Source organism: Brienomyrus brachyistius, chromosome 25 (genome assembly GCF_023856365.1).
Source record: "Brienomyrus brachyistius isolate T26 chromosome 25, BBRACH_0.4, whole genome shotgun sequence".
Taxonomy (NCBI): domain Eukaryota; kingdom Metazoa; phylum Chordata; class Actinopteri; order Osteoglossiformes; family Mormyridae; genus Brienomyrus; species Brienomyrus brachyistius.
The window spans coordinates 8,362,470-8,384,922 of NC_064557.1; the positions used below are offsets into that span (position 1 = coordinate 8,362,470).

Sequence of the window (22,453 nt, forward strand, 5' to 3'; positions counted from 1 at the left end):
AGCGAGTCCGGTGACGGCGGGGTTCGGCTTAACGGCTGCTCTCTTCACTAGGCACTCATGGACTCCAACCTTCCCCGTCTTCAGCTCGAGCTGTACAAGGAGATTAAGAAGGTAAGCGAATGCCGTCCAGCCGTGCCTTTCAGTGAAGGAGCTTCTGTTCCAGCGCGGCTGGGGAGGTGTCATGTAAAACAAATTAAGTTATATTAATTCATGTGATGATTACGTTTACAGCTCCTCTCGATGTTAGGTGTCTGTAGTTTTTAGTGTTGTATATGAGCATGTTATGCGAGAATCAAAGTGAAATTATGGTCTGTGATTGGCTTTGAGCCAGTTTCCTTGTGTAAAACCCTCTCTGCGTGCTTTGATTCTGGTTGTGGTATCATTTGCTAGCTGCCCTGCCATTTCCTCTCTGCTGTTTTAATGCCCTCTAAGGTTTTATCTTGATCAGAAGCGGTAGCGAAGGGTTCTGTAGGTGACCTTTGATCACGGCGGTCTTGGAACACGCCCACGTGCTGTCGTCGCTCTGCCATTGCCATGTTGACGTAATTTAAGAGGAGTGAGGTTCTGCATCTAGTGGATGCTGTGCTGGGGAAGCTAATGCAGGCGGGTGTCCCTCTTGCAGAACGGCGCCTCGCGGAGCCTCAGGGCAGCGCTGTGGAGATTCGCGGAGCTCGCCCACCTCATCCGGCCGCAGAAGTGCAGGTGACGCCCACCTCCAGCCTCCGGCGGCCCGTTCACCTCCTGTTCGTGCTCCTGACCCTGAGTGTCCCTCACAGGCCCTACCTGGTGAACCTACTTCCCTGCCTGACGCGCATCAGCAAGAGACCCGAGGAGACCGTGCAGGAGACGCTGGCCACCGCCGTCCCCAAGCTCATGGCCGCCCTGGGGAATTTCGCCAACGACAACGAGATCAAGGTGCGACAGGGTCACGGGGGTTGTGACGCGGTTTGTGAGCAGACACGTTTGCTGGTTGCCAAGTGGACGTTGCAGTAGGGAGGTTTGAGTATAAGTTGTTTGAAAATAGTTGTAGACATTCCTCTTGTGTTGGTCTGGGTCATGTGACGGTACCGGGTCATGTGACACTCTCGGCTCTCAGGGGAAGAGAGCTCTGAAAAGCATGATTATTTAGTGTTCATTTTCATTAGGAGCTACCTTTAGAGTATGGATGCCGTGTGTGCCTGTATTTGCACAATATGCCTCCAGGTGGCGCTGTGCTCCCGTTCGCCTTTAGTGCTGTGTCATGTCGGTGGTGGGGCGGGGGGGGGCTGCTCAGCCGCGACTTCCTCTGGGGAGGAGGGGGAGTGGAGCGAGGAGTAGGAGGGAGGGAAGGCCTCTCCGACGCGCCCAGTCTCCCGTTCCCAAGCACTGCAGTAGGGTCACGTCATGCTCTAAATGTGGCCCGTGACTCAGGATGACGTAATCGCCCCTCCGCACGCAGACAGCAGGCCCCACAGCAGCCAGAACCTTCCGCTGGGCCGCCGCCGCCGCTCGCTCTGCACCCTGGCTGCTGTGTGTCCTCAGGCATGACGCCCAGGCCAGGCTCCAAGTTGGGGAGGGATCCGTGTTGATGTGTGACGACGTCCGATTCGCTCTGTCGGGTGTGGATGAGGATGAGGATGCGGTGCTGATGTGAGGTCAGCAGGGCGATGCTGTCGCTTTGGACTGCGCCACCTTTTGCTTCCGAATAACCCAAGAAAAACCCTCGTCCTTAATCGGAATCGGGCTCCCAAGCTCTCCGGGTTAACATTTATCTGTCCCCCCCCCATATATATTGATTGGCAGCATTACCCAATGACTCATTAATTTTCCTTGCAAGCAGAGGGATGCATTGCTACAGGAGGAGTCAGTCAGGCGTTTCTGCGGCGACGCAGAACCATAATCATAGACGTTTCTGTTCTGCTTCCCTGACCGTAAACGCACTACTTGGCCAAAACTGTCTCATTCCGAAACGAAGGGCATTAATGTGAAGCCGGTCCACCCTTTGTTGCTAAAATACCTCTTGTTCTTCTGGGGACGCTTTGGTGAAACGTTGCTAGTGGGATTGCTGACACTCAGGTTTCAGTTTTGTATGTTTGTTGCGAAGTTTATGGCCATGCGACTTGCTTACAGTTGTGTTTATATCTGCGGCCGCTGCTTTTGCGGCTGGCCGGGACAGCTAGCGACTCGCTGGAAAGGCTGCGCCTTCTGTGCACCCACCCACTCTGCTGGTAATGGCTGCTGCAGGAGATTGTGTGTTTATGTGCATAATTATGCGCTTGTGTCACAGATGGGTGTGGCCAGTTTATCTAATCATCTGGCCAGATGGTAAATGTTTCTACTCAAATGGCTTAATGTGTCATATTTTTTATTATTTTTTTTGCAAAGCGGTAAGTAAATGATTCGCAAATATCACGTTGCGCTTCGATAAGGTGCGTGTCTAATTTTAAGCTGCAAAAAGTACCGCCACACCACCGATGTCTTTTTACCTTGTTTATCATCCACAACATCTCCACTTCAAAAGACGTTGTGGCTGCTGAGCTGCTCCCCTCTCCTCCGCGACTTCAGTGCTTATCGCTTCCGAGATTTACCAAAACGGTAACATGTGGCGCGCTCCTCGAACTGAATATAATAAGCATAAGGACACAGCGAATTTATACCAGCTTAATAATTCATTGCTAACTTTTGTGCGTCACAGTTCTCCTCTCATATTTTACGCACTACTGTTCTGCCTACAAATTTGTGGGCGTAAGTAAACGCCCTAGTAGTACTGAAAAGCCGGCGTCCGGACAAATGTTGACGCTCGTCATCTAAAGGCTCATGCGTCACATGATCACAGTTACATTGCGATGTGATGTCATGCAGCCGTATTTCGTATTTCCTTTGATTACTTGTGGTCAGAAGTGGAGATTTCAGGTCCAGAAAGTCCACAAATCCAGTCCAGGATTTTGTTTCAACCAACCAGTTGAGTACTCTGTGACTTGTGACTCTTTATGCTCAACTGGTTGGTTGAAACAAAATCCTGGATGGGATTTGTACTTTCTGGACCTGAAATCTCCAGCTCTGCTTATGGTTAAGGTTTGTTTGATTTACTTTATGGTTAATCCCTAGGTTGGGGTTAAGCTTGTCAGAGTTGAGGATTAGGATTTTTTCCCATAGAAGTGAATGGACGGTCACTACTGGTTTCCCAGGTGCTTCTGAAGGCGTTCGTGGCCAACCTGAAGTCCAGCTCGACCACCATCCGGCGCACGGCAGCCAGCTCCGCCGTCAGCGTGTGCCAGCACTCCCGCCGGCCCCAGTACTTCTACACCTGGCTTCTCAACGTGCTCCTCGGTGCGTCCCGGGGACTGCTGCTAGCTTCTGCCCTTCTAGTCTGTTTCCTCTCCCCTTCTGACGTCATTTGGACTTTTAAATGGACCCTCGGGACCATACCTGGATCTCCTTCATCCTTCATTTCTTGCCGGGTGCAGCGATTAACCGCCCCGCCCCTCGTGCCACCCCACAGGTCTGCTGGTCCCTGTGGACGACGAGCACCCCAGCCCCCTTACGCTGGGGGCTCTGCTGACACTGCGCTACCTGATGCCCCTGCTGCAGCAGCAGGTGAAGGACACCACCTTGAAGGGCAGCTTCGGAGTGACGCGCAAGGAGCCTGATATCTCGCCCACGCCCGAGCAGCTCGTCCAGGTGCCCGTCTCCCTCTTCATCTGAGCCCCTGGCCCGGTGCTGTAGCTATTTAGTGCCAGCCTGAAGGTTAATGGAGAGTCTCCTGCTGTCGGGGCAGGTGAATTATGGGTAGTGGCAGTGTGACTGATGTGGTACAGGCAGAGACGGTCTCCTTCGGTCGCCAGTGACAGGTTCACGGTGAAGGACGCGCTTTATAGCCATGATGTCAGAATCGCTTCTGTTCCATTTGTCTAGGGGTGGAATGGGGTAGGGTCAGCTACAGGGCCATAATTAGCAGAGTCTGATGTTCTGAATAAAGAATTTATGGAACGGCTGTGGTTCTTAGTCCCTGGGAGTGTTTTGACGCAGTAAAGGCTCAGTGATAGCAGGTGTTCCCGCTGGCCTCTCCGAAGATCGCCGCGTCCTGGTGCCTGACGGGTCCCACTCTGCGCAGGTGTTTGAGCTCACGCTGCATTACACGCAACACCGCGACCACAATGTGGTGACGGCCGCCCTGGAGCTGCTGCAGCAGGTGCTGCGCACCCCCCCGCCGGAGCTCCTCCGCGTGCTCATCAGCCCCGGGAGCGTGCAGCGCGCCAGCGTGTCCCACGAGGAGGCCGAGAGCCGCGCACGCAGCGGCAGCATCCTGGAGCTCATCGGTAAGTTCCTGGACCGCCTCTCCAACACGCGTTGGCAAAGAACCTTAAGTTCAGGATGTTCCCTGCCCTGCCGTCCTGGCTGGTCGGTCGCTGTGGTGACCATAGGCCCCTCCTCTTCCTGTTCTTCTGCCTCCTGGCCATCCTTCCCAAACTGTCCACCGAGGGGGGGGGGGTTCCCTGGTGTCTTTGGGGGTATCTCCTTTGGGGCTCAGGGCCTTTCTGCTCTCTCTTCTCTCCTGTGACCTGCAGCCGGAGGAGGGTCTTCATGCAGTCCGCTTCTACTCAGGAAACAGAAAGGTGACTATGTCCCACTACGCCCCCTAGTGCCCGCCCGCATAGCCTCACGTCACCTTTCATCTGTAGCTATATGTGCTAGACTCCCATTTTGTGTCGGATCCTTCGCTCCCTGATCAAAGGTCATACGCACTTCACTCCGGTCTGATCCGATTATCCACAAAAGTTTTGCCCTTGGCCATTTTCATGGATAGGGATGGATTTCTGTCGCTGAGCTTCATGGACTTTTGCTTTCGTCTATTACTGAATTTAAGTGAATTTTAAAGTATAAAGAGCCATGAGGTAATGGTGAAAAGCCTGTCGGACGCTTTAACAGACGGCCATCCATCCGTTGGCCGACAGCGGCGACCCCTCTATGGATAGTGCCCCTGACACTAGACTCCTTTTCCAGGCAAGCTGCTCTCCGGAGAGGAGGAGGGGCTTGAGGATGAGTCCGAGAGCAGGTCAGAGGTCAGCACAGGAGCCTTCACTGGTACGTGTGCTGAGGGGCGTGGCCTGGATGTGTTGTAGCTGGCGCATGCTGCTTGTTAGCTAACTGCCCCCCCCCCCCCCCCCCCCACAGCCTCCGTTACCAGCGACGGCGCTGACGCCCCCCCTCCCTCGGCCTCCCTGGCCCCGGCTGACATCATCACGGAGCAGCCACGCTCCTCCCAGCGCGGCCTGCAGCCCGGCGACTCCGTGGAGCTGAGCGCCTCCTCTGAGCGCGGCTCGCCTGGCTCACCTGAGGAGGAGGGGGAGGAGGAGGAGGAAGTGGGCGAAGAAGAGGTGCTGAGCCCCAGCTCCGGCCCGGCCAGCGGCTCCGGCGGCCCTGAGGGCACCCTGCCTGCCTCGTCGCCCCCCAGCGACAGCTCCCAGACCACCACCGAGGGGCCCGACTCGGCCGTCACCCCCTCCGACTGCGCCGAGCTCGTAAGTGTGCTGCAGGGGGCGCTGCAGCCCTCGCCGAGCTCCACCGAGGGGCCCGACGCCTCCTCCAGCTCCGACTTCGGCTCTTCCAGCACGTCTTCCTCCTCTTCCTCTTCCTCCATCGCTAGTGGCAGTGACAAGGTCAGCAGCCTCTGGGGAGAAGGCCTGCTGCCTGCCCTCCCCTTACCCTAACCCCGCCTCTGGCCCCTCCCTCGCTCTTTGCTCCCGCCTTCAGTTCAAAACCGCGCCCCCTCACTGCTGACAGCTCTCCTCCTAATCCTCTGCTGCCATTCAGAAAAATGGAGAGAACCCCTCCCCATATGAAGTGTCATTCTGACCAATCGGAGCGCGAGCCCCTCCTCTGTCTTTCCCTTTAACTTCCTCCAGGCCTCCACATCTGTATTGGGGGTTGGAGGGGGGGGAAATGATGGTCTTTTCTAGTTGGATGTTAACAGGAAATGTGCTACCTTTTGTAAGATCACTCTTTATTTCCTTTAACTCCACTGTCTCGGCCAATCAATTGCGTGCTGTCATGTGACATCATATAACAGCGATGCACGATGCCAGCACAAGTTCAGAGCTGATTAAAATTTGAATCAAGTCGATGGGTTTTCCACTCGCCACCGGATCAGTTGTCACTCAGTGGTCACGTCACTTTGATCCTGTTAGCTGTTGAGGAGAGCTTGTGTGTTCTGGTCTGAGGGACACGTGCTTCAGAGAGCTGAAGGTCTGGACCTCATTTCCCCCGATCAGCAGGCATGAGGAGACCCGCATAAAGGCTGCTGCTCTCCCCTTCTCCAAAGCTTCCCGCATCATGCGTTTGCTTCCTTCATTTTTACATTTTATTAATTTATCTGACACTTTCGTTCAAAGCGACACTAGAGGGAAGGGTCATAATCTGTGTGCTTCCTGAGATTTCAACTCATGACCGTCACGTTGCTACTGCAATGCTCTTTTAAGGGGCTGTCTTCAAGATTCCCTGAATCTACCATAAAATGTGCGATTTTATGCAGACGCTCCCTGGGTTTTGATGGCCAATTTACGACATTTCTTTTTTTACTTTTACAATGGATGTTCCAGTTCTATTCTGTTTTTCACTTTTAGTACATTATTCAACATGAATTAGCACAAAGCCTAAAGTGTTGATTAATGGATTTGCCCAACTGTAGGCTAATGTAAGTGTTCTAAACATATTTCAAGTAGGCTAAGCTAGGCCATGATGTTTCTTAGGGTAGGCGTACTGTATTAAAATGCATTTTCGCCTTACTATATTTTTGCCTTAAGATAGATAGATCTATTGGAACGCAACCCCATCGTAACCCGGGGAGCGTCTACAGTGTGTGGTCATCAGTTTGGTGCACTGTCAGATTGAGTTAAACTTCATCCTGATTCTCAGTCTGTGATTGCCCTATCTCCGTGTTGGGTCTGCAGCCAATCAAAACAAGGGTTTCATGTTCTCTGTATCAAATGGACCGATTTGGTCGCTGTCATCTGTGAGACCTCTGCAGTGCCAGATGTTATACGTGATACTGGCCAGTCAATGTGGGCCTGCCCAGTATCATGCCGTATGTATAAAGGCTGGTGGACTTGAATTTAGAGTGCAGTTATTCATGCTAGATGAGTTCCCTTCTTTATCTTCATAATGAACTATTTCTTGACAGTACCTGATATGCTGCCTTGCCCTGTTTCTCTTCTCTAACACTCTCATTTCTGTGCCTGTAGCTTAAGTATGACATACCATGGTGTGATATGATGCTGTGGTAGTTTTTCGTCCTTTTGTGGTATATTTAGGTTCCGTGTTGTCCGTAACTAGGCTGCACCCACACCAGGGTCAACCCGGTCTGTCATCAGTTGGCTTTGCTGATCAGATTTGTTGCGCTACGCTGAAGCGTCACATGCACGGTTATGGTCTAGATTCTCCTAGAGACGTGTTTCTCAGTCCGGTACTCGGGCACGCTCAGTTGGTCCAGGTTTGTGCTCCCTCCGAGCTCCAGTCCACGTTTTTTGCTTGGAAGGAGTCTGTGGGTCCTCGAGGACCGGATTGGGAAACACTGGTCTGGGCCATTTGGGAGCGTTTTATAGAGGGCTGCAAAGACTTCGTGTTTGTTGTGTTGAATGGGGTGTCTAGCAGGACTCATCCTGAGCCTCTCTGCCTCAGGTTCTGGATGGCAGTGAGAGTCAGTACTCGGGGATGCAGATCGGTACACTCCAGGATGAAGAGGAGGAAAACGCAAACACCACTGCTGAGGAGACCTTGGAGTCCTTCTCCAGAACTGCCCTTGGTATGTTCCTCAGCTCTGTGTGTTTTTTTTTTGCCCTGATGTCCTCCCAGTTCCGTCCCCCTGTTTTGGCATCCCGAAGACTGGATGAATAAGGGTGGCTCCGTCCATAGCCTGAACCGCGGTCACAAAACTGACGTACCTATTTTATTCCGTTTACTCTGCAGTAATTTTGTGTTTAAGCATAAGCCAGGGCTATAATTCAATAAACCCTCCAAAGATTCTGTCTGCTCGTACAGGGTAAAAATCACGCTGGGTCAGCACCATCACTGAACACCAATTTACAGTTGTGAAAGTCTGTGAACCCTTTGGAATAATCTGGAATTGTACGAGTGTGAGGTCCTCTGAAATCTGTTTTGATTGGGCCAAAATGCAGTTGAACAGAATTCTGACGCAAAGAGGAGGTAGTCTAAATTTTTTTTTTTTTTTTTTTTACTTGTCGCACCCACATCTAAAATAAGACTTGACTTTTTTTCCAAGAGCTCATTAACCTAAACATTCACATACTTTTTCCATCAATCAGCTCGATTTGTTTAAACCATTTGTTTTATAAATGTATGTAAAATATGTTTCTTTGTTATGACTTGGGGGGGCGTCATGTTGTTGGAGCCATTCGTGCGGAAATTATGGTAAGTCCAAGTTACGTTATCTCAGAGCTGCCTGCTCTTCCGTGTGCCCTGTCCGTAGTATTGAGCAAGCCTCACCTCATGGAGAATAAGGGTCACAGTCGGCAGTCGTCCGACAGCAGCGTGGACAGACTGGTGCTCAAGGAGGAGGTGGTGGAGCCCACAGAGCTGGAGAACAAGGCAAGTCCCTCTCGGACTGTCCAGCTGCATCTACACGCCCCGCTGTAGCTATGGACAAGTGTCCTCGCTCCATAGTGCTGTAACACGGAGCTCTCTCGGCCGACGGGGTGTAGAAAATCCTATGATGATGAAACACTGAAACCTGATTGGCCTTTGATATTCACCCAGCCATCGAGAATAAAAGGAGAGATCGGACACTACACAGACCCAAAGGCCGAGCCCCTGGTGCACTGTGTCCGCCTCTTGTCTGCATCCTTCCTGCTCACGGGTCAGAAAGATGGTAGGCCTTTTTTTTTCCCCTTCCACCGTGATTTTGTCGGTGTTCGATAACATTACAGTAGCAACAAGTTTAAAATTTTGAGTTGTAACAGCATGCTACATGTTTACACTGAGTGTTGAGTATGCTGCTGTTTGGTGATGTAATTTTAACGATATAATCTTCAACCAGGGCTGTTTAGCGATTTGTGGTTTATTTGTAATACAAGTGCGAGCAGGTTTTCTGAGCGTAGCCGCAGTTTCTGCTTCCCAGCGATTTACTGTACACCCTGTTGGTTTTGTTTTTCCTCTTGGCCAGGCCTGGTGCCAGACAAGGAGGTGCGGGTGAGTGTAAAGGCGCTGGCAGTGAGCTGCGTGGGGGCGGCCGCCGCCCTGCTCCCAGAAGCCTTCTTCAGCAGCCTGTACCGAGAGCCTCTGGAAGGGCTGCCGTCGGATGGTGAGTGTGCCGACCCGCTCCGGGCGGGGGCAGGTCAGTCTGTCCGCGCCTTGGGGGCACGACCAAACTTGCATATGCGTCCTCTCTCCACACAGAGCAGCAGTACGTGACCGACATCCTGAAATACGTCGAACACGGAGATCCGCAGATCCGTGGATCCACTGCCATCCTGTGCGGGACGGTCATCCATTCCGTCCTCACCAAGACCCGGTTCAATGTGGAACCCTGGCTGGCTACAGTGAAAACCTCAACGGGTGTGTGCCCCGAACGGAGATGAATAATCAAAATGGTTTTTAAAATCGAGTCGCATTGCCGGATATAGGGTCTGGTTTTATTTTTATTACACGTTGTCTAATAAACAGTTGTTGTGGTCTCATAATGTGATAGGATGGCTTGCTATTAATATGAAATATTTTTGTTGACGCCTACGTCACAGTCGCCGATGACTGGCTGTAAGCCTCAGTCAATATTCTCACCATGTCTGTGTCATTGTGACAGGAAACCCCTTGTCTGTAGTGGACCTCGTGCCTTTGCTGCAGAAGACATTAAAGGATGAGTCTTCCGTCACCTGCAAAATGTCTTGTGCCGCCGTTAGGGTGAGTGCGCTTGCTTGGGGGGGGCGGCGTTAGATGGATACCGTCCAGCAAGAGGTTCTTTCATGAGTTTGGTTATTATAGCAACGCAGCGTTTGCGATATGAATGATGCTGTTCCGGGATGGAGTGTTAAGGTTGCTGAAAATGCCCTGCATGTTGCAGCACTGCATCATGGCCCTGTGCTGCAGCAGTTTCAGTGAACTGGGCCTGCAACTGGTCATCGACCTCCTGACCCTGAGGGACTGCTCCTATTGGCTGGTCAGGACCGAGCTGCTGGAGACGCTCGCCGAGATGGATTTTCGGTATCGGACTCTCGTTTCTCCCTCCGTTGCGTTATCTCGTCACGCGATCCACACCAGTAACCCTGAGTGGAGCTTCTGCCTCCTTTGGTTTGCAGGTTAATAAGTTTCCTGGAGAGGAAAACGGAGCGTTTGCATAAGGGGGAGCACCACTACACTGGGGTGAGTGTCAGTTCTCATGTGCCCCACGTGTACAAGGTACTGTGAAGCCCCTTTAACCTCTGACCCCTGCTGGTGCTGCAGCTGCTGAAGTTACAGGACAGGGTGCTGAATGATGTCATCCTGTACCTGCTCGGGGATGAGGACCCGCGAGTGCGTCATGTGGCGGCTGCCACGGTCGGCAGGTCAGGCCCTCCCGGAACCTTTAAGGGTCGTACGTGTTCTTCATGCTGCCATTCGGACTACGGGGGGCTCCCTGCAGCTAACGCCCTTCCGCTTGCCACAGACTCGTCTCCAGGCTGTTCTACGACTGTGACCAGGGCCAGGGGGATCCAGTGGTAGCCATCGCTCGGGACCAGAGCAGCGTGTACCTGCAGCTGCTGATGCATGAGAACCAGCCCCCATCCCAGTTTACAGTCAGTACCATCACCAGGTACCCAGCCCGTCCGTACAGAGAGAGTTTTTTTTTTTTTTAATTAATTTTTTTAATAAATTAATTTTTTGTTCATGAAATGCACCTCATTCTTATACATTTGTGTGTATAGGCCTAATGTTTTTTCCCCTTTCATAATGGTCTGAACAGACCTGTAGAGAGATCGCTTTGAGGCCACGCGCGCAGCCGGGTGGAGAGATCGCTTTGACGCCACGGGCATGCTGCTTATTCATATGAGCAAATAGTGTAGAAAACAACCAGATGGTAGCCTATTACTGGCTTTTTACTATTTATTTTGTGTGTGTGTGTTCTTATTTATGAATTGAATATGGATGTGTGTAATTAATATTTTCATTACTCATGCCGATCGGGCCCTGGGCGGCTGCCCAGTTCGCCGTTGCCTGGGTCTGGCCCTTTGGTGTAGGTCCCGTATCTGAGATGTTTCCCTGAGGTGGTTCGTTAGGCTTGACGTAGCCTGTATGTAATGCAGCGGCAGTGCAGCACTGAGCCGGAGCGTGTATCTCTGCTCCTCAGGACGTACAGAGGGTACAGCCTCTCGCCACACACCTCCGACATCACCCTGGAGAACAGCCTGTCCCGGGTGATCACGGCCGTGTCGCACACCCTCACCTCCTCCACCTCTCGCGCCCTCACGGTGAGTACGCTGATCCCACAGCAGCCGTTCACTTGTGTAGTCACAAACACCGCACTGACCAAGATGCAGATCACTTCCTAACAGAGGTGGAGATTTCAGGTCCAGGGAGTACAAATCCAGTCTAAGATTCTGTTTCAGGCAACCAGGTGAGTACTCTGTAACTCTTAATCTCCACCTCTGCTTCCTGATGAGTCATGCAGTCGTGACATAGAGTCAAAAGCACAATGAATTGTTCTCAGTAATTCCAGAATTTGTCAACGGATTCAACAAAACTGAACCTAAATTTCACCTTTAAGTTATTATTTTGCCCCAAAATATGGTTAACGTTTTACCGGGAAACACTTCATGTTTTTACAAAAGGAAAAAGAAAATCATGAAAAAAATAATATATAAATAAAATATTGCTCACAGACTCAAACCTACCAAACTACATTAAAAGTTTATGAAATGAATGTGACTGGGTTATTCTCTGCTTTGTGCCCATAGTAACCATGATAGGTCTCTCATGACCAGGCATAGGACTAAAATGGAATGGAAAATATAATCGTTCATCTATCGTGAACACATGCCACAAAATTATTGTGAAACCTGTTTGTGTTCTGCGCGTGATTTTCGTGCCGATTCTCCGTTTTGCAGTTCGGCTGCTGCGAGGCCTTGTGCCTGCTGTCCTCTGCCTTCCCAGTGTGCACCTGGAGCGTGGGCTGGCATTGTGGGTATATCGGCTCCTCCACCAATCAGCAGAGCCGCTCGAGTCTCTACAAGAACAGGAGTCGTTCCTTCAGGTGCGAGTGACCGGGACTTTGAAGCTCCTTGAATCTGATTGGGCGGGAACTCTTAGTTCCTCCCCTGGCTCTCGGTACTATGTTGTACTGGATGGGCTTGACGAGCTTTAGTGAACATCAGTGCTGTCCCCACAGCCAGTCCCAGCCTGGTTCAGGTGATGATCTGAAGAAGACCTGCACCGTGGGCATGGCTAACATGGTGCTGTCACTGCTGACATCCGCCTGGTTCCCGCTCGACCTCTCCGCCCACCAGGACGCCCTGCTCCTGATGGGCAACCTGCTCGCAGGTACCCGCCGCTCGCTCTCCACTCGCCGCGCTCTCCGCGGTGCCGGTTCCTCACGCGTGCTAAGCCTGTCCTCACGTCCTGACAGCCGCTGCTCCCAAATGCATGAAGAGTCCCTGGTTGGGGGACGAGGAGTCCGCCTCCGGGAGTGCCAAGCAGGAGGAGGCGTGGCCGGCGCTGGGAGACCGCGCCGTGGCGGCCATGTTGGAGCAGCTCTTCTCCCACCTGCTGAAGATCATCAATATCTGCGCGCATGTTGTGGATGAGGTGGCCCCGGGGCCTGCGGTGAAGGTATCCAGAAGCCTCTGTTCGACCCTCATCTCCTGGGGGGCCGTCATTAGGCTGGGGGCCCTGAATTGGACTAGTGCGCTTGTTAGGACTTAAGATGCCTTCAGATCAGTTTGGTGGGTACCGTTTGGACGCTGAGTGAATGTCTCAGGAAATGGGGAAGGGTACTTCTTCACAGGTGTGTGGCTCCTACCTTGTATATTTGTACCTTTCTGTGGGTCGTTGAATTAAAACAGCCAACTGTTTTAACAGTGAACTCAATTGGGATTCAACGGTTACAGAAGATGGATGGATAGATGAGTGGATGAATGAATAGTGCAGGTGGTAAAATATACTAAGTGGTGAAGGGGTGCTAGTGGTGAATTTTTTTTTAATATATTTCTAATTTTAACCACATACTCGGTGATCCACTTGAAGTGGCTTTGCGAGTTAGAAAAACGCCAAATTAAAAAGCAGTTCCCTAGTTTTTATTTTTGGTTTGACTAGTAGTGTTTGCTTCAGATTAGCCATCCCTGGGGGGGGGGGGGGGGGGGGGAGCGGGTCCTCCGCAGGCCTACAGCACTCTGTGTGTTCATAGGCACTACCTAGAAATTCAAGGGTTGTGTTTTTGACTTGCAAGGTATGCAGTCGAACTACAGCCTGCCCTGGAAGGCGGTCATCTCTTCCATAATCCAGAAATCCAGGGTGGATCTTATCTGCAAAGTGTGTATGCAGGATAACCTGTAGGTCAGCTGTTCAAACGCAGGTGTGAGGATTCTTCAGCCAATCAGTCCTCTAATTAGTGATCTATTTTTGGGAGTTGCAGTGAAAGCCCACATACACAGTGGCCCTTTCTGGGTAAGATTGGCCACCTCTGCATTAAGATGTACCCTTAATGGGTGACGGCTTGGTATCATCTCAGCTTTACATCTCACCATTAATACAGCCTGTTTTGAATGATGTTGGACGTGTCTCATGGACGACACGGTTCAGCACCGAGCTTGTCGCCGTCTCTCTTCCAGGCCACCCTCCCTTCGCTGTCCAACACGCCGTCGCTGAGCCCCATTAGGAGGAAGAGCAAAGAGAAGGAGCCGGTGGAAGCCAACGCTACCCCCATGAGTCCCAAGAAGAGCGGTGATGGCAGTCAGGGTGGGAGACCATACGGCTCGGGGAATTCTTGGAATTTCTGGTGCTCTGCCGAATCGCATAAGCGGAGTCTGTTTTTCCTCAGCAGCTAGACCCACGGAGGGTACGGGGGCCGCCACTATCAACAAGTCCACCTCGCTGGGCAGCTTCTGCCACCTGCCCCCCTACCTGAAGCTCTATGACGTGTTGAAGGCCACCCACACCAACTACAAGGTCGAGATTAGACGTACTTTAAGTTATTGCAGTGACTGGTCGTTATGAAAGTCCGTTTATCTCCTAGCAGCTTGTCCTGGTCGATGTAGTCGGTAGGGGCCTGGAGTCCGTCCCAGGCAACACAGGGTACCGGGATGGGCTACACCCTGGACGGGATGCCAGTCCATCCTATGAAAATATGCAGGAAAAACCAGTGAATTCCTCTAGCGCCAGAGGACAAACATGACTCAGACGTGATGTGTGACAGAATCTGTTTGTTTAAACGCATTCCTGCTTTATGTTTGGCATCTAAAATGTCAGTCTGTTTTACAGTCTGTCACATCTTCTGGTTTTCTGTAATTCATCAAATATGGCTCGGTAAACCTTCTACTATAGTTAAGCAGTCTTTCACTAATTCTCCTGACTTAAATGTTTTGCGATTTAATTGCTTCCAAGCAGTTGTTAACTGGCGAAGTTACCCAAGACTAGCCATGTTGAGCGAGACCCAGTGGTTAAATACTGACCTAGTAAAGATGGCATCTTCTGTCCATCCGCTGCAGGTGACACTAGACCTTCACAATCCCAGCGAGAAGTTTGGCAGCTTCCTGAGGTCGGCGTTGGACGTGCTGTCCCAGCTGCTGGAACTGGCGACGCTGCATGACATCGGGAAGGTCGGGCTTTGCTCCGGAAACCATGGTAATTGTATCTCGGGCCGTTCTTGCCAATAGAAGCGCTCAGCGATCTCTCCGGTGCCTTTCGTAGTGCGTAGAAGAAATCCTGAGCTACTTGAAGTCTTGCTTCTCCAGAGAACCTACCATGGCCACCGTGTGTGTGCAGCAGGTACGCGTCTCCCCCACTCTTCCGCTGTGATGTGTGTCTCATCGACGACGTCGATACTTACTTCCTTGATCGATTTCCAGCTTCTCAAAACCCTTTTTGGAACCAACTTGGCCTCCCAGTATGACGGCTCCTCGTCGAACCCCAGCAAGTCCCAGGGCAAGGGGCTGCGGCTGGGCTCTTCCAGCCTGCGGCCAGGACTCTACCACTACTGCTTCATGGCCCCCTACACGCACTTCACCCAGGCGCTGGCCGACGCCAGCCTGCGCAACATGGTGCAGGCCGACCTGGAGCAGGACACCTCCGGGTCAGTTCCCAGGGGGGGGCGCCTGCCTGCCCCCAGGCACTTCCTCGCGGCCTCTGCTGACCTCAGCCTGCTGCTCTGACAGTTTGTCAGTCGCACTGACTGATTAGACACTTCATCGATCCTGAAGGAAATTTCAGGCTGACAGTAGCTAAATACAGACGCTCCTCTACTTACGACTTGAGATACGTTCCGAACGACCGTTCGTAACTTGGACTGTTCGTAAGTCGTTATTCAACATCATTTTAACGGTATACGCAAGTACAAAGAACTAGGATGCTGGGAGTATATTTTCCACCTAGTACGACTTCTGGCCACTACTAATTAATAAATGAATGAATGAATGAATGCTGTAACAGTGCACGTGTGTATTTTATGTGAATTTCTGCTGCTGTGACAAGAATTTGCTATGCATTTTAACCTTTACATGCTAATATGCGTTATGTGCATCTCTGATAATAGCGAACAGTAAGTGCTGTAACAATATTGCACAGAGTTTCGTAGCTCATAAATAATATTGCACGGTGGATGTTGAGCAAATGACCGTGATGTTCTGTGAATGTATCTCAGTGGTTCAGGGTCATTCAGACAGCTGGTCTGCCATAGCGTGACTTGTCATAGAGTCTAATGGCTTTGCTGTGCTTCTGTGTTTGGTGTCACTGCCTTAGTCGCGTCCTTTATCTAATCAGCATTGCATTGGGCCCTGCCGAAATTAACTGTGTGCTGTGCAGCTGCGTGTGAAGCGGCCTTAGTTAATGTGAGTCTTTGTGACCTTCAGGTGGTTTGATGTGATGCAGAAGGTGTCCAACCAGCTTAGGTCCAGCATCGCCAATGTCACCCGACACAGAGGGGACAAGGTAATGTCCTCATCCGCCATCCGGCTCGCGCGAAGGTTCTGCGAGGACACGGAGATTTACGCATCTCTCTGTCAGTGGAGACATTATTCACGCCACGTCTAATGTATCTGGCTGGTTTAATTATTAATCTGAAGTACGATGCCGCAGTTGGAGTGGAGCCGACGCAGATCGATAATGCTATTAACTTCATGCAAGTCCAATGCGTGTTTTCAAAATTGATGGCTGCGTTTTTCTCTATCCTATCCAGATAGTCTTGCTCGACATACCATTTACTTGTTCAGTTAAAGTTTCATCCCTCAAGGGTCCAGCCTGGCCTTCAGCTTTCCCATAAAAGGTCCCTGTATTCAGTTTGGGTTTGTTTGTGTTTTTCCTTCCCTGTCTCCTGTACACAGAACGCCATCCACAATCACATCCGGCTCTTCGAGCCGCTGGTCATCAAGGCTCTGAAGCAGTACACCACCAGCACGTCCGTCCTCCTGCAGAAGCAGGTCCTGGACCTGTTGGCGCAGCTCGTGCAACTCCGTGTCAACTACTGCCTGCTGGACTCAGACCAGGTCAGCGCCTCCTTCATCTGTGATCTGTGAACCAGTGTTTCTCAACCCAGTCCTTGAGCACCCCGATCCAGTCCACGTATTTGCTCCCTCCCAGCTCCCATCACACTTAATCCAGCTATTAAGTGTTCTTGATAGTTTGGTTCAGTCGTGTTGCAAGCTGGGAGGGCGCGATAATGAGGACTGTCTGGGGCTCCCCAAATACTGGGTTGAGAAACACTGCTATGAACTGCCTGTTCATTGACCGCCTCGTTCTGGTGGCCTGCATTACACATCCTTAAATTATGTGCTGTTATATGACAAATTAAGTGGAAGTTCCCCTCTTTCGGTTCCACTGTTAATCCTTAGTTTATTTTTCCGCAGGTGTTTATTGGCTTTGTTCTCAAGCAGTTTGAGTACATTGAGGTGGGACAGTTTCGGTGAGCGCTCTTCTGCCGTGACCGGCATCGCAACACCTCCTCTCACGTCATACTACAGATCTGTACCAAGTGAACCGCAGTGTTAAACTTGGAATTTAGCTGAAGTGCTTATTTTGATCGCAGACGTGTGCCTGTGTCGAGGGTCGGGCTGCGCTGGCCGTTACAGGTCAGCCTCTGGATATCCAGGCTGCCTAATAATCCGAAGTTTTGGTTTTTATGCGTGGCAGGGATTCCGAGGCCATCGTACCCAACATCTTCCTCTTCCTGGTGCTGCTGTCCTACGAGCGCTACCACTCCAAGCAGATCATCAGCATCCCCAAGATCATCCAGCTGTGCGACGGCATCATGGCCAGCGGCCGCAAGGCTGTCACCCACGGTGAGCCCCGCCCACTCCTGTCTCAGCTGCATTCTGGGAGCCTGTTGGTGACACACCGCGATGAGATGAGCTCCTCTGACTGTCATGTTCAAATTTGTATATCCCTTTCTATGTGGCGACATGTGTTGGAGACCGTTCCCTGTTTCTGGAGTCGACTTTTGCTACCTGACGCATTATCTTCCCTTAATCTCTGTTTACTTCTTGCCTGTTCTGTTGTCCCTGTCTAAGCTTATGACAGTGAGAAGCTCTTTGACACGATAGATTTCCTGTCGAGGTATAAATGTCAATATTAGAATCAACAGAGAATCTAACAGTGTCAACTTGAAATGAACTGGCTAGTTGTCTTCAGTGACTGCGTGAGCATCTGCCTCCATCCACGTTTATGGATTTATGACGTTTTGGACCAGTTCCGCTCATTGCGGCTGTTTGTGACCAGGTTGCCGTTGTCTGGGCTCCTCTCGTTCCCATAGCGATCCCCGCACTGCAGCCCATCGTCCACGACCTGTTCGTGCTGCGCGGCTCCAACAAGGCGGACGCTGGCAAGGAGCTAGAGACCCAGAAGGAGGTGGTAGTGTCCATGCTGCTGCGTCTCATCCAGCACCACCAGGTCCACCCCCCCAGCCGCCCGCTCCCGTGGGTTCCTGCTCTCTTCCGGTCCCGTTCCTCCGGCGCTGTTAATGCCATCTGGATATCCCACAGGTTCTGGAGATGTTCATTCTGGTGCTGCAGCAGTGTCACAAGGAGAACGAGGACAAGTGGAAGAGGCTTTCCCGGCAGATTGCCGACGTCATACTGCCCATGATCGCCAAGCAACAGGTGAGTGGGCTGGCCCCACCCCGCTGCTGTCTCTGTAATTGGGGGGCCCCGTCGCTGAGGCCTAGCACCCCTAAACTAATAGCTGTTCTACCCCTGACTCTAGCTTTTCTTCCAGGGGGGAGAGAGGTGAGAGAGCCCACCCAGTCATTTATTACAAACTGAGCTACACGTGAAGATTGGAGGGGAAAAAAATTATATTAAATAGATCAACACATTGATATGACTAACCTGAGCTGCATTTTCAAATGTAACCTTACAATGTAATATAATTTTATTGAATTTAATATGCTGTGAGATGGGCTGATGCCCCATCCTGGGTTATTCCCTGCCTCCAGGATAGGCTCTGGACCCCCCCCCCCCATGACCCTGAATAGCACAAGCGGTGTCAGAAAATGTATGGATGTCCAAGCATTTTCATCTGGGTAGTAGGAGGCGTAATTGCACCCCCAGGACAATCACGCGTGCCCACCCGCTGTTTATCGTGTTGCCCTCTAGATTACCGAGTGCATGGAGGCCGTAACTGCTAGGCAGTGACGTGTATCTGAGAGCCTGTCACAGCGACGAGGAGTACAGGGCTAGTAGGCAGCATGCCGGAGGTTCTGCCTTGTTTTCCAGATGCACTTGGACTCCCATGAAGCCTTGGGAGTGCTGAACACGCTGTTTGAGACGGTGGCCCCTTCTTCCCTGCGGCCCGTGGACATGCTCCTGAAGAGCATGTTTGTCACCCCCGGTACCATGGTGAGTCCCCATCCACTGGTTGCATCCCTTTCCTCCTCAGGCAGTGGGTGTGTCCTTCTGAGTAACCCCTCCCCCACCCTCTCAGTCGTCTGTAGGCACGGTGCAGCTGTGGGTGTCGGGCATCCTGGCCGTGCTGCGCGTCCTCATCTCCCAGTCCACCGAGGACATCGTGCTGTCCCGCGTCCAGGAGCTCTCCCTGTCCCCCTTCCTCCTCTCCTGCGCCACCATCCAGCTCCTCCGCCAGGACGCCGCCCCGGCGCCCTCTAGCGAGGAGGTCAACGGCGACTCTCAGCGGCACCTGCCGGAGGAGACCTTCGCTAGGTGAGCGCCCCCTTCAGGTCAAGCATGTTACGCAACCTGCTCCTGGGTAACAGTCCTTGGTAATACTTGTGATGATTTTTAGTAGTTAAAACAGTTGGATGGAAACAGCTGAAGTACTAAGTCTCTCTCTCTCTCTCTCTCTCTCACTTACTCACTCAGGTTCCTGCTGCAGCTGGTTGGGGTCCTGCTGGAGGACATCTCCACCAAGCAGGTGAAGGTGGACATGAGCGAACAGCAGCACACCTTCTACTGCCAGCAGCTGGGAACCCTGCTTATGTGCCTCATCCACATCTTCAAGTCAGGTAGGCCAACCCGAAGCCGGGGGGGGGGGGTGAGTGGTGCGGGGGCGGGGCATGGGGTCCGACAGATAGGGGTCAGCTGATTGGCTCATTCTTGGGTAACCTGCGTCTCTTAAGTACAGCTAGATTTCACTCTGTCAGGCCAGGCAGTCCTGTGGTCAAGAACATCCGACTTAAAGAAAACTCTTGCTTCCAAATGGACTGCCTTCAAGCCTGTTAATACAACTCAAATTTTGAATATATGTTGCCGAGTTACATTATTATTGTATAATAATCATTATGTGCCCTATTATTTTTCTGATTTGCCTACAAATTTGATGTAAAGACAGGCTTGGGTAATGGATCTCGTTTGTAACCTGGCCACTACCTGTATCCCACCAATACTGATTACGCCTTCGGTCTTGCAGTTACGAAAGCTGGTTGATTTCCCCCCCCCCCCCCCCCCCCCCCCCCCCCCCCCCCCCAGGGATGTTCCGGAGAATCACGGCAGCGGCCACCAAGCTGCTAAAGGCCGAGGCAGCTGAGGGCGCTTTCTACACCCTGGAGGGCCTGAACAGCACGGCTCACAGCCTCATTCCCACGCACCCGGCACTGGTGCTGCTCTGGTGCCAGATTCTGCTCATCATCAACTACACCAACTACACATGGTGGTCTGAGGTGCATCACACCCCCAGGTACGCCGGGGGCGGGCAGGGCACCCGGGACGGTGCTTGGGGTGGGGGGTGGTGGTGCAGTCGGCCAATGTGGTGACGCCGCGTCTCCTGACAGGAGACACAGTCTGTCCTGCACCAAGCTACTGAGCCCCCACTCATCCGGAGACGGGCCGGAGGACAGACCGGAGGCCAAGCTGGCCGTCTGTAACAGGGAGGTCGTCCGCAGGGGCGCGCTCATCCTCTTCTGCGACTACGTGGTGAGCTGCCCCTCCTGTGTGTGTGAAGTGGGTCCAGATGAGTCCTGGGCCGAGCCGTGGTGATCATTCCACCAGGAACCGGGGATTAGAACCGGCGACCTTCAGGATGTAGTCATCTGATATCCCGATATTTGTATATCCTGTCTTACTCTCCTTTCAGACGGACAGACAGACAGACAGACACACACACACACACACACACACAGGGTCTGACTGCAGGGTCAGCCGGTCTCTCATTTTTGGGGGAATTCTGTGACTATTCTGTTGATGACGAGATTCGAACCAGCAACTTTCCACAGAGGCCTGGCCTAAGATGCTGAGCTCCACACTGCCCCCCCCAATGCTCATCACTCCTGGGGGAGATAGTAATATGGGTTTCTGTGGCCAATAGTTCAGGTTTATTAGATAAGTGTGGATAAATGGAACATGAGTATCTCTGTGGTCGGACCCCCTCATTTTATCGGCGTGATGCTCTCTCACACGCCTGCAGTGCCAGAACCTGCACGACTCGGAACACCTGACCTGGCTCATCGTGAACCACGTGCGAGACCTGATCAGCCTTTCCCACGAGCCTCCAGTACAGGATTTCATCAGCGCCGTGCACCGCAACTCCGCGGCCAGCGGCCTCTTCATCCAAGCCATCCAGTCGCGCTGTGAGAACCTCTCCACTGTAAGCCTCCCTCCCTCATTCTCCCTCTTTCTTTCTCCGTCCTGTTCGACTGCGATCGAGTCGTTCTTCTGTCATCAGCCCACCATGCTGAAAAAGACCCTGCAGTGCCTGGAGGGGATCCACCTGAGCCAGTCGGGGGCCCTGCTGATGCTGTACGTGGACAAGCTGATCAACACGCCGTTCCGCGCGCTGGCGCGCGTGGTGGACACTCTGGCCTGCCGGCGCGTGGAGATGCTGCTGGCCGAGACCTTGCAGGTGGGAGGGGCGGGCCTCGACGGGGGCGGGGTCTGTCACCGTGGCGCTGGCCACTCACACGACGTCTCCCATGTCCCTCCCCTCACAGAACAGCATAGCCCAGCTGCCCCTGGAAGAGCTGGACAGGATCCAGGAGTACCTTCAGAGCAGTGGCTTAGCTCAGAGGTAGCCCCCCCCCTATGGCTGGGTGCACTGGTCTACGCGGGTGAACCCGCATGTGGACGGAGTTTTGACGCACGTTTCCTTCCGTAGGCATCAGAGGCTCTTCTCCCTGCTGGACAGATTTAGGGCGACCATCGCGGAAGATTCTGCTAGCCCAGGGCCCCCGGTCACCCCGCATCCCCTGGATGGAGAGCCTTCCCCAGCCCCAGAGACAGTCATCCCCGACAAGGTATGGCCTCCACCTTAATCTGCTCCACTGCCTACATAGGGGGGAAGCAAGGGGGCAGAGCTGTGTGATACCACCATGTGTCTGTATTACAATTAAGACGCATATCCATCCGCAGTGCAGTCAGACCTTGTCTTTGCAGTGCTGCCATCTACAGCCGAGTCTGTGTATAGCATGACGTTCTGCACTGGACATTTTCATTAGGCTAATTTTCCGCCAGCTTCGGTAACATTTTTGCACTTGAAGATCATTTGAAAACTGAGCTGTTCCTCTTTACATCTATCCGCCTTAAAATGTATATAATTTGAGAATGATACCGTTGTACTTTTTCTATGATGTATTTTCACAAAGGAGGGGAATGATCAGTGTGAATATATAGGGGTGCTGATGTATGTGAGGTTTGGTTTGGCAGGACTGGTACCTGGCTCTGGTCAAGTCCCAGTGCAGTGTGCACACTGACGCCGCCCTGCTAGAGACCACTGAGTTGCTCACCAAACTGCCCCAAGCAGATCTCTCCACCATTATGATGTGCAAGGTGGGAGCCCTTTGTGGTGTCGGTGTTCGGAGAAGTTGTTTGTTTTATAGCAGAAAGGTGATTAAAATGGA

At 52.3% G+C, this 22,453-nt stretch overlaps 1 protein-coding gene across 1 annotated transcript in view; it reads left to right on the forward strand.

The window, feature by feature from the left end:
• The window catches only part of htt (huntingtin), a 35,509-nt gene that overhangs the window by 3,986 nt on the left and 9,070 nt on the right, over positions 1 to 22,453 (forward strand). Inside the window, 44 exon segments of the mRNA XM_048995704.1 lie at positions 52 to 111; positions 623 to 702; positions 777 to 915; positions 3,168 to 3,309; positions 3,482 to 3,660; positions 4,094 to 4,298; positions 4,548 to 4,595; positions 4,984 to 5,064; positions 5,155 to 5,501; positions 7,657 to 7,780; positions 8,465 to 8,583; positions 8,752 to 8,863; positions 9,158 to 9,295; positions 9,391 to 9,549; positions 9,794 to 9,891; positions 10,052 to 10,191; positions 10,287 to 10,350; positions 10,432 to 10,532; positions 10,634 to 10,780; positions 11,315 to 11,435; positions 12,072 to 12,217; positions 12,353 to 12,504; positions 12,590 to 12,792; positions 13,791 to 13,917; positions 14,000 to 14,127; positions 14,667 to 14,777; positions 14,869 to 14,946; positions 15,027 to 15,250; positions 16,026 to 16,104; positions 16,497 to 16,658; positions 17,019 to 17,074; positions 17,302 to 17,450; positions 17,921 to 18,057; positions 18,150 to 18,266; positions 18,882 to 19,004; positions 19,090 to 19,325; positions 19,485 to 19,627; positions 20,091 to 20,298; positions 20,393 to 20,534; positions 21,025 to 21,204; positions 21,283 to 21,459; positions 21,548 to 21,624; positions 21,712 to 21,850; positions 22,260 to 22,382. Of these exon segments, the coding sequence (XP_048851661.1) occupies positions 52 to 111; positions 623 to 702; positions 777 to 915; positions 3,168 to 3,309; positions 3,482 to 3,660; positions 4,094 to 4,298; positions 4,548 to 4,595; positions 4,984 to 5,064; positions 5,155 to 5,501; positions 7,657 to 7,780; positions 8,465 to 8,583; positions 8,752 to 8,863; positions 9,158 to 9,295; positions 9,391 to 9,549; positions 9,794 to 9,891; positions 10,052 to 10,191; positions 10,287 to 10,350; positions 10,432 to 10,532; positions 10,634 to 10,780; positions 11,315 to 11,435; positions 12,072 to 12,217; positions 12,353 to 12,504; positions 12,590 to 12,792; positions 13,791 to 13,917; positions 14,000 to 14,127; positions 14,667 to 14,777; positions 14,869 to 14,946; positions 15,027 to 15,250; positions 16,026 to 16,104; positions 16,497 to 16,658; positions 17,019 to 17,074; positions 17,302 to 17,450; positions 17,921 to 18,057; positions 18,150 to 18,266; positions 18,882 to 19,004; positions 19,090 to 19,325; positions 19,485 to 19,627; positions 20,091 to 20,298; positions 20,393 to 20,534; positions 21,025 to 21,204; positions 21,283 to 21,459; positions 21,548 to 21,624; positions 21,712 to 21,850; positions 22,260 to 22,382 (6,021 nt within the window).